Source organism: Bactrocera latifrons, unplaced genomic scaffold, assembly GCF_001853355.1.
Source record: "Bactrocera latifrons isolate USDA-ARS-PBARC rearing strain unplaced genomic scaffold, ASM185335v1 scaffold_207, whole genome shotgun sequence".
Classification (NCBI taxonomy): Eukaryota; Metazoa; Arthropoda; class Insecta; order Diptera; family Tephritidae; genus Bactrocera; species Bactrocera latifrons.
Genome location: NW_017535597.1, coordinates 43,851 through 55,035, shown reverse-complemented (window position 1 = coordinate 55,035; position 11,185 = coordinate 43,851). Strand labels below are relative to the sequence as shown.

Below are 11,185 nucleotides of genomic sequence, written 5' to 3'. Positions count from 1 at the left end.
ATAAAAAGCTAAAAAAAAAACAAATAATAATACAACAAGAATAATAAAAAATAATGCTGCACCAAAGCTACATATAATAGTCTTCACAGGTGAAAAAAAAACAATAAAAAATTTTCAAAGATTACGTTACTGCCTTAGATAATAATCTATACCAAATTTCGTTAGGGAATCTCATCAAATGGAACAGTTTTTCATGCAAGCACTTGATTCCGATCGTTCAGTTCGTATGGGAGCTAAAGGCTATAGTGATCGGATCTGCACAATTTCTTCGGAGATTACATTATTGCCTTAGATAATAATTGAGGCCAAAGTTCGTGAACATATCTCATCTAATGAAAAAGTTTTCCATATAAACACTTGATGCCCATCGATCAGTTTGTATGACAGCTATGAGCAATAGCGATCCAACATAGGCGGTTCTGCATAAAAAGTCATAAAAAGCTATAAAAATAAAAAGAAATAACAATTATATAAAAATAAAAAAAATTAAATTAACATAAAAAATTAAATTAAATAAAAAATATATATTTTTCTTTACGAAAACAATAACACACCTGCCACATGTATTTTTATTACAAAAATATACAATACATATATATAGTATATACATATCTGCGCAGGTAAACAATTTCTTGTTTATTATAACCTGCATGTGTTGGGTTTTTGTTGTACGTTTTCCATTCGCTTGTTTGCTACAGTTCGCATTATTACTATATTTGTGCTAAAAAATGTTTATTAGCTTATTGCCATATTTGTTGTTGCTCATTGCAACTTTCATTGTTTATGTTAAGTAGCAGCCGACATATTTATGGGCAAATATAAATGTTTGTATGTATGTGTTTGTATTAGCTGCACACGATTTTCCGCAATRTACCGCTAATTCTGTCGATCACTAAATTATTTGACCTCTCCATGCCATTTCAAATGCAAATGAGCAAGAGTATAAGACACATTTGTATAAAGGTGCCACTTAAGAAGAAGAAAGAAATGTATTCAATAATAATRAAAAAAATTTACATTAAAATAAAAGAATTAATATTAGGATGGGTAAAAAAAAAACGAATATTTTTTTCGATTCGTTACTTTTTTTACACCCTTACTTTGCTCAAAATTTCTTATCCTGTCCCATCTGACAAAAAAAAAAACTAAGTTAGTATGATCTTCTATAAACGATTCACTTTTGTTAAAGCGCTCTGTGACCCCGTAACCTAGTTCCTACCRCCAATAACCATTCAATTCAAATATCTCTGAACTCGACGGTAGGGTATTCTGCAATGACGAACAAGTAGTTTCAATGGAATCAAAAATAGATTATTTTGAAGGCAAGTAAACAAATAAAAGCGCGCTGATAAGCGGTGAGTTAAAAATAAAACGTGCTTAGACGCACTTTCGAAAGCTTATCTGAGCTTACGCATTTGTCTCTGCCTGAACTCTACACACGAGCACTAAATAAGTTCAAAAGTTATCTGGGGGTGGAGTATGTATCGAAAGTTATAATTATATATAGTTCAGTTTTCTCGTCCTAGTTTGGGAATTGAGGTTTTAAGCATCCTTCAGCGAGAAAACAACAGAAGACAACATGATCCTAGCTACTGAAACTCAGCTTAAACTTGAGTCATTATCAGAATTATCATTTCAAGGTTCTCTACTTTTTTTCTTAAAGAAAAAAGACAGAAATTTCAAAATTAAAGGGGAAAGTTTATTATCATTCGAAAAAACATTTTTTGGTATTTATTTTTTAAAGATTATCTCTTTCAAATATTGGTCGTGACTACGTCTCAGATGGTCCGTCCGTTGAGTCTAATTTTCGATCACTTGTTCGAGCATTTCGACTCCCAATATCATACGATCTTGGTGGCCAATCGACCGGCCCAAAATGAGAAAATATCTGCATTGATTGGTGTTAGAAGTGGCGCCGACTTGTTGAAGCCAAATGTCGCCGAGATCACGAGCTTCAATTTCAGGCATCAAATAGTCGATTGTCATCGCGTGATAATGATCGCCATTGCCGATAGCGTTCTCACCGGCATCATTTTGGAAGAAGTATGGACCGACGATTCCAACGGCCCACAAACTACATCAAAGCGTTGTTTTTTCTGAATGAAATGGTAGCTGTTGAATGTCTTCAGGTTGCTCGTTGTCCCAAWTATGGCTATTTTGCATGTTTACATACCTATTGAGCCAGCAATGGGTCTCACCGCTGAAATAAATTTGTACTGAAAACGTCGGATCTACTTAGAACTTTTCTAGAGCTCATAGAACGCAGCGATGTCGCTTGAAAAGGTAGCGCGCCTTCAGTTCTTCACTGCGTGCAGCAGAGATCGAATTTGTAGTAAACTAGCCATTAGATCCATGCTAAACTCTACTAAGTAAGACTTAGATATAGCTGTAGAATTTTGAAGTATTTTCACAGGAGACAGAGCTCGTGAAAAGGAGTAGAGCGGCATGTCCTAAACGGATATCATGCATATGAATCCGCATGAAGCCTGTTCTTATAAGTTTATTATTGTCCAGTAAACCGCCATACTTAAGTGTTCTATTCAACCACTTCAAAGACACCTGCTCACAATGCGTTCTGGCGCCAATAGTATGAGTAATAAAATCGCACATAAAAAAACCCAAAACAATGTGGGTCATTGCCATCATAGGAGGCGCGCTGGGCTTGAAATCCAAAACGGCTATCGAATTTTCATATTCTACTGAAATTTCACAAAAYCAYTGCTTTCAGCAACAACAAGCATTTAACACCTGAATAAGACATCCGCTAGTTATGTGCCAAGCGCGGCGCTAACAGCCGATAAGACGGCGCGTCAGTGAGGCAGTCAAGCGACGCGGAAAGACTCACTCGAACATGAAATATGAGCKGGACTGCAGCGAATTATTGCAAGCGGTCGCCAGCGCATGTGCACAGACTATTTAACTGCAATATTTACATATTTGTTTGTGTGTGTGTGTGTATGTGTGTATACTAAATAAATAAATCTACACGGGCTTTGGCGCTATTGCACTGACATGTTTCCTAACTTCACTTTTCTTCTTCTTACACATTTGCAGTTTGAATAGCATACAGAGGAGCCAKTGTTGGCGGTGAAAAAGCATACTACAAACACAATAAGGAGAAAGTTATGTTCAAAGCAAGTAATGCTGGCAACAGCACAACAACAGAAGAACGTGATCGCCTAACAGATGGCGAAAAGTCACGCACCTCCTATCGTTCCCGACCATTCTCTAGTCTTCCACGACGTTTCTTGTCGGCCAAGAACTGCGCAGTAGTGGAGACTGATGCAGAGWGYACGCACGCTTTGGRKAATGAGAGCGCGCAATTGAGAGACGTGCGGACAGCGAGAAGTTTATCGCGCTTGAATACGCTTAACTATGATAATGCTGCAATAGATTTAGCTGAGGGTAGCTTAGGAAGTGCAAAGAATAGCTTTCAAATTAGTAGTTTGGATATATTTCCACAAATAAGTAATAGTAACGATACAACGGTCTCAATGGAGATGGAGCAGTTGCAAGATATAAGACGTGAGGATATTTTCCCATATGAACGTACACCGACTGATTCCTCGTGGGATGGCAGTGATCTCGAAAACGAATCCATGCGTTCAACAGATACCAGCGACTGTACGCCCGACGATGCGACACGTGTGCTCAATGAGCTCGACACGATTTTGGATATACACGGTGCGACACCGCTGAACACGACCAATTCATTGGAGACTAAAGTCGAAGACTGTTTATTGGATTTAGATAATTATCTAGAAGAGATGGACGATTATAGTTTTAGTAATAATGATGAGGACGATAAGAGTTCGAMAGAATTGGCGCGTACGCCAAGCCCGAAACGTTTAACTACACGACAACGTAATCGTTCGTTGCCGATAAGTCGTAAAAAGAGTACACAACAGMACACAGCCGAGCGGGAGCAGAATGAGGAGGCAAGCGTCGTGGGAGGCAGCATAGAACGCGGTCAGCTACTGAGACGCACAATTACCTCACCGAAAGAGAAGTTGTACGAGGGTAAGAGCAAATGCAATTCCTCAGTTATTTATATAACTCAAACAGCAACTTCAACACTACTTTCAGATCTAATGGAGCGATTGGAGGACACATCGCGTGAAGTTACACGCCTGCCCAGCGAGGAGGCTTTCAATGAACTCTTCATAACCGAGGATAACAATGAGCGCACAAATTTGCAGTCAACCGATMCACCACCTTGGACGGAGACAACATACGACGCACGTCACGACAGTAAAGCTTTAGCCGATAATGACGACTTGGCCGCTACGCGTCTCACGGATTTCACAGAACATCACAGTATTAGCGCACRAAATGAGGAGACATYGGCAGAGTATGTAACAGACACTTTGCCTTTGCGACCCGAGCTCAGACGTTGTCACTCACAGAATCGGCTGAGCACAACTAGCACGAACAGTCGCACTGAAATGCTGACGCAAGAAGATATTTTTAATAATTTATTACWACAAAACGACAACAGCAGCAGCACTTTGGTGAATAGACCGCGYCAATTTGGACGTCGCGCAGCCGGTCAACCGCCTGTACTCTCCGTACGACCTGATATACTAGAAGGCAATCATAGCTTCGGCTCAGCTGGCAACAACCAACGGCCGCAGAGCGCACCTGCAATTACCACAGCGGCGCGTCAAACGCGTAACGCCTCACACGCTGCCGACGAACGCCATTCGAACTTCTTGGTGGGTTCCGACGGGAGTTCAGCGCATACGTCGCGCAATTCCAGCCCCATCACCATCGTATCCAGCACAGACTCCGCCTCGACCACGCCTTCCACCAATGGTGGTCACAACGCGGCTATGACACTCGTCACAAACGGTCGTTACGAACAAACGGATGCGGATCATAATAACACGACACACGCAAGCGCACAGGACAGCGTTAAGGAGTGGCCACATATGTGCAGTCGCGCTTTCGCACTACTCTGCTGTACTGTGGGTCTATTTAATATGTCACGCTTTGCGGTGCTGACCGTTGAGTATGGTGGCAATTTTGTTTTGCAATTCTTTTTGCTCTCCATACTTTTTGGCATACCGCTTTTCCTGCTGCACATGTGTTTGGGCTCAAGAATTAAGGCCGGTCCGGTGTCAATGTGGAAGATCAGTCCGATATGTCGTGGCATCGGTATTGCTTTGGTGTTGGTGCAATGTTCCATTGCCATTTATTCGACCGTCGCCATCGGTTGGGTGCTAATCTATCTGCGTGACACATTTCCGCACAAGGGACAGGACGGTTACATGTGGCAGGAATCGATTAATCCCTATCGGCGCGGCACAAATGGCTCTGCGAATATAACCGAAAGCATCACTGACTATTTTAATATTGTTGTGTTGCAGCGTTTGCACCTGTTGAAGCCGGCAGATGGTGGTAATGTACGTTTTCGTGTGAGTAATCGGGTAAGTGAGTTGARGATTTTGTTCGACCTTTCAGTTTTAACAAATATTTTTTTAAATTTAAATTATAGTTGGCCTTCAATTTGACCCTGATTTGGGGTTTTGTATTCCTAGTTTTGTGCAAAGGTCTGAGATCGTTCGGTAATGCGGTCTTTCCGCTCATCCTTGTGCCAATCGTCGCTTTGGCATGTGTGATTTGTAAACTACTCTACATCGTGGATCCCGTAAAATTACAGGTAAATAGAGGAGATTTTTTTGAAAGTTTCCAATAAGAACTGTAAATTATCTTACGATCGAGTTCAAAGCCTCAGCTTTGAGACTGACACATGAGCTTGGCAGTATGTATTCTGTGAAAACCGTTTCCCAAAGATCTTTGCAAAATGAGCGAGAGAATRCAAATAATGTATTCGCACTAACATATTTGAACTCTGTGGCTCCAACCCCTATAAATCTTTGTAAGAATCGTGTACATAACATTTACTATTTTTCGCCACAGAACGCCTTGAGCAGCACCGATTTCAGTGACTTCTTTGAAAATTCCAAAATGTGGGTTGCTGCCGCACAGGAAGTTTTCCTCACCTGGGGTCTACTTGGYTCTTCAGTAATCTCCATCACAAGCCGTGGACATCCGCCTAGTCGCAGTGAAATATCGTTAAGACGCGATTGTATCTTTGCCATAACGCTTACATTCTTCAGTCTCACTATGGCAGCAATGATGGGACAACTTTGTGTCCTTATACTGAATCAGCATTCCTACATTTATGTGCCGGGTTCGTTTGGTAAGTCGCAAATCTATTTAAAAACGTCATATGAATAACATACTTTGCTTATATAATAGAATCACTGGAATCGTCAAAGTCCGTCTTCGCGCCAGAGTCCATAACCAACTTGAATATCATTTCGATACCAGCGAAATGGATGCCACATTACTCCAGTTTTATTGGAGAGTCATATCGACGACAGTTAACGCTTCAAGAAAGCGGCTATCAAGCTTTACGTTTCGTCAGCGAAATCCTGCCGGCCACATTTATAGCCGCACGTGTCAACCTCTCGTGGATTTGGGCCGCTGTGATTTTCGGCTCTTTAGCCTTGTTGGGCATATCACAATTGTGCGCCATGTGGAAACCCATTGCCAACGCATTGGGCAATTCARTTAGCGCAGTTTTATTGAGTTGCGTCACTGCYATGCTCTTGGGTGTACCSTTCACAACCGAAATCGGCATWTCCATAYTRTATTATATGGACTTGGTGCTAGGTGGCTCATGGTTTGTGGCTATACTATGGACGGCACAGATATTTGGTGTATTCTTGATACGTGGACGCCCATACAATGGTGATGATTTGGTGAATAAATTGAAGTTTACGAATTCTCTGTCCGCGTTCGTCGCCTTGGCATGGAATGTTTTACTGCCGATTGGTTTGATAACACTCTCGGTGGTCAGCTATAAGTCATCGTTCTCGAATCAGTTCTATTATTGGCGTGGCAAGTCGTATTTCACCTACTGGGCCAGGAAAGTGGCAGCTTCATTGCAAATTGGTTTCCTACTGCTAATACCGGTTACAGCGATTATACAGATTTATCGATATTTAACAAATGGACCGCCGGATATATTGGATGTAAGTGTTATTGATCAACTGGTTCTTATAAGAAAATATAACCGGGTTGATAATGATGGTAAAAAAATAATAAAAATCTCTTCCAATAACTTCAAAGAATGGGAATAAGCATGAGATCCATTCTTTGGAAGGCAGTATTTTACTTCCGCCTCTATTCCTGACGAAAAAACCTCTTTAAAAAATTCATATGCGCTTCAGAAATGGTACCTCTAAGAGGTAGTATCTAGCAAAGATCACAGCTACAGGTGAGCGGTTTCGTAAGCCAAGATTTGTTCGGAGAAAAAAGCGATCTCAAACTTTTTCATCCAACACCTTGTCGAGAAAACTATACACAACTAAGGGTTCTTCCTTCTCTGACTAGTGGTCTCACACTTTATCATTAAAATTAAAAATTTCTATCAGCTAAATGAAATAGATCCTGTTTGCGAATTTCAAATTTATAACGTCGAAGCTCACCAAGGCTGGTTTTCACGCCGTACATAGACTTATAGGTCCCTGCAATACCATATGGAGCATTGTTATTAATATCGAGCTTCACGTCGTACAAGAATGTCAAAGCTTTTTGCGAAATTTAGTTATCTACTTCTGATAATTTCTCCAGTCTCCGTTGAACTGTGCAGCTCCTAGGCCGGACATAAGCAAAGGAGGTGCTCCAGCGTCTAGTAGAGACTTTATATGTATCTAATTCTTATACTTCCTATAGTCCCCGGAACTGTGAAGCTCCTAGGTATCTAAGCCGAACTCTAGATTAGGCCGGACATAAGCTAAGGAAGTGCTCCAGCGTCGCTTTTATATCTACTTTTCTGCGGTGTATACCTTCGGCTCCCTTTGACATAATCTTGGCGATCTTGCGAGCCTTTAAACCATTCCATCTAACCTTGATCTGTTCCTTAAGCCTTTCAAAAATTTCATTGTGTATCGTTTTCAACGACGAGGATTTCATGAGATGGTTTGGTAGTCAAGCGAGTTGCACTGTTGGCAATCTCATCAGCTCTTTCATTTACTGGACCTAAAACCTTCTCTCCCAGATAAAACGTGTGRTGTGGTATATTAAATACYCCGACTCCTTGTCYACCGAGCTATGTATGTCAGAAGGTTCTTGTGTTCCACGAATCTTGGCAGRTTGAGTAACCTTCTAAGTGCAACCGTTGGTGTGGTTCTAAGAGCTCYTGAAGCTCACCTAATATTTCTGAAATTTTAAAGTTACAAAAGAGTTATTAGAAAATTTGCTCGGTAAACATTATTTTTCCGTTTGATTTTCGAAGACTTTCAAAACACSACTAAATATTCTCCCCCAACTTTGCAGCGCATCCAATTACTCTATCGTCCTGGCGAAAGTTTACGTGAAATACGCAACAGTTCCTTAAGTGAACGCAGCAGAAGCGACTATGGACGTGGCGGTGGCAATGGCGCCGTTGGAAAYCTCGAACTCAACTCATATCAGGCACAAGATGATGCGCCGCCGAAATATACGCCACCACCATCGTACACCACAGCGACTGGCGCGCGTTTCGCCAAAATACTACGACAAAGCATACGACGCAGTGTACGCCGGTAATTACAAAACAATTTAAAYTTTATTATGAACTAGTACTAATGTACCGTTAACTCTCCCTTAATTCGTATGCTTAGTGTGCTCGGTGATCGCAGTCGCGCACGCCCCATACTCACCATCGACTCGGAGAGTAATCAACCCACTACATCGCTACATACACACGAAGTAGCTGCACCACATTACACGAGCGCCGACATACCGATTACAAATACGGCGCTCACAACATCCGATCAACAGCAAACTTTTCCATGCAGCTCCGGCGAGCAATTACAGCGTTCACTGTCGCTCGGTCGTAAGTTTACTGTTAAACAACAACATCAACAACATCACACAATTGGYGGCGGCGTCGTGCGCAGTCAACGTGCACTCACCGCGGATGCCGGACAGCGCAATCTACGTGGTGCCCCGTACACTGCGGACGACGTGGTCACCGTGCTGCGCTCGACTTCGCATGCGACWGCCCAGATGCGTCCCGACACCGTRGCGGTTGTGTCGCCCTCGACGCCCGAACTCTGCGAACTTCCAGCGAACAATTATTCGTCGTTCCGTTCGATTGAGAATCTGGTGACGAATGCAGCGCCGATGGCGCGTAGCGCAGCATTCACAGCAGCTGCGGCGTCGACGCACGACGAGGACGCCAACGGCAGCGGAAGTAATACATCTGTGATTTAAAAGAAATGAAAAGTGAGGAAGAGTGGAGGTGAAATAAGCAAAGTAACTAAATGTGTTTTTGCGTGTACTATCTATGTAAATAGTTATATATATATTAAAAGCGTATAAGTGTAATAAATAATTATGATAAATAATACAAGTAATAAATAAATACTAATTGTCGAAATATTTGAATTTTTCAATTTTTCGAATTTTCGATTTTAATTTTCTATTGAAATTGTCTCCATTATGCTCTCCATTAGCGTACATTTTCCAATTAGCCAGCCATTGAGTGCGCTGGCTACGTGTTAGTATCGATGTGTATATGTGTCTATTGTCCTTTGACACCTTCTTTTGAGCTTTAATTACATTAGCTATGTGTGTGTGTGTGTTAATGCTTTCACACCCTTAACTTAAGTGGGTACCCACATCTAAGAGGCCTGATTTTGTGAGAAGATTTAATTATAAATTGCTCACCAACAAATTAATTGAGAACACACACACACGCAGGCATACTCTATGTTAGTGYGCTCACTTAGATATTGWTATAATATATATTTATGTACATATGTATTAAGCAAGTGTGTACTGTAGGCCATAAAGTCTATTACAGAGCTGAGAAGAACAAGTAACAACAACAACAACGATCTTAGAAGAAACATGGAGAAGCGTTAACTTCGGTTGCATTGTGATCGCCCAGTTTATATGGCGCTATATGCTGTAGTGACTCGATTTCGATAATTTCTTTGGAAACAACACCGTTGCTTTGGACAATAAGAGTCTTGTAGAGGGGGGTGATGAAATGAAAAAGCTTTTCATACAATCACTTTATGCTAAGACGTCTGTGTAAACTGACGCTGATCAATACCAGAAGCTTCGTCAGGATCGGTAAGGTTCTCTCCCAGCCAATCCGATACCAAACAAGGTTTCAGACAAGGAGACTCCCTATCATGCGACTTCTTCAATCTACTGCTAGAGAAAATTATCGAGCTGCCATCAAACAAACAGTCGTCGGACTCGCGACTTGGCTCTCACGGCACTGTTGACAGTCATAACTTCGACYGTAGATAATTTCGTCTTTCTTGGAACCAGCAGTAACACCAACAACAATGTCAGCCTCGAAGTCCAACGTAGAATAACTCTTACCAATAGGTGCTACTTCAGACTGAGTAGGCAATTGAGAAGTAAAGTCCTGTCTCGATGAACAAAGTCCMAACTCTATGAGTCACTCATTATTCCCGTCCGTTGCGTGTTTTCAAGAGAAAGGTTTTGTGTCAGATTTATGTTCCTTTGCACGTTGTCAAAGGCGAGGATCACTTACTTTACTAGCATATACTGTTGTCCTCTCATTTGTCCCTGCGTCCCCATTATATCGGCTAGAAAATAAGTATGTGGGCTATTGACTGCTCTAAAGCTAACCAAGCCTATATGTTCTTAAAATGTATGTCAATCAATAAAAGAAAGTGTTTTTTTTTTATTCTGAGACCGAATGTCAAGCTCTACTTTTCTASTACTTTTCCTTCGACTAATTGCTGACACGGTTCCCTTCTTTGAAATGGCTGACTTCAGGCCTGTATCACCAATCCATCTCGGAACTGTCGTTATGGCATCGTTACAGTTCACATCGAGGGGATCAGCTTTCATTTCATAATGTCAGCTATAGATCCTTAATAGAAGATGACTTGTACAGTGTATTTTTTGAAGGACCATCCTCTGTGCTTTGCTGAAGATTGAAGTGTTGTAAGTATTTAGCTTCGAATTATGCATTAATAAACGGCATGGCCTTTTCCTTAGTATGTAGCTACTGAGGAACTGTAGTTGAAATCCTTCTTACTGAACACTAATAGCATTACTCCTAACAATACTGAGGAAAGCGGTTTATATCTTTCGATTAGCAAGTCTAGAAATTTGGTAGTTCGTAGTTCTCAATGCTCCT

At 41.3% G+C, this 11,185-nt stretch overlaps 1 protein-coding gene across 3 annotated transcripts in view; it reads left to right on the top strand.

Annotated features, from left to right (window-relative positions):
- The window catches only part of LOC108968269, a 20,108-nt gene extending 10,716 nt beyond the window's left edge, over positions 1-9,392 (top strand). For all 3 annotated transcript variants that reach the window (XM_018932189.1, XM_018932191.1, XM_018932190.1), the window contains exons 2-8: positions 3,055-4,020; positions 4,087-5,429; positions 5,498-5,662; positions 5,923-6,205; positions 6,265-7,043; positions 8,350-8,597; positions 8,676-9,392. In XM_018932189.1, coding sequence (XP_018787734.1) covers positions 3,126-4,020; positions 4,087-5,429; positions 5,498-5,662; positions 5,923-6,205; positions 6,265-7,043; positions 8,350-8,597; positions 8,676-9,270 — 4,308 coding nt within the window. In that variant the 5' untranslated portion in view covers positions 3,055-3,125 and the 3' untranslated portion in view covers positions 9,271-9,392. The remainder of the gene's footprint in view (positions 1-3,054; positions 4,021-4,086; positions 5,430-5,497; positions 5,663-5,922; positions 6,206-6,264; positions 7,044-8,349; positions 8,598-8,675) is intronic.
- Positions 9,393-11,185: the final 1,793 nt, after the last annotated feature.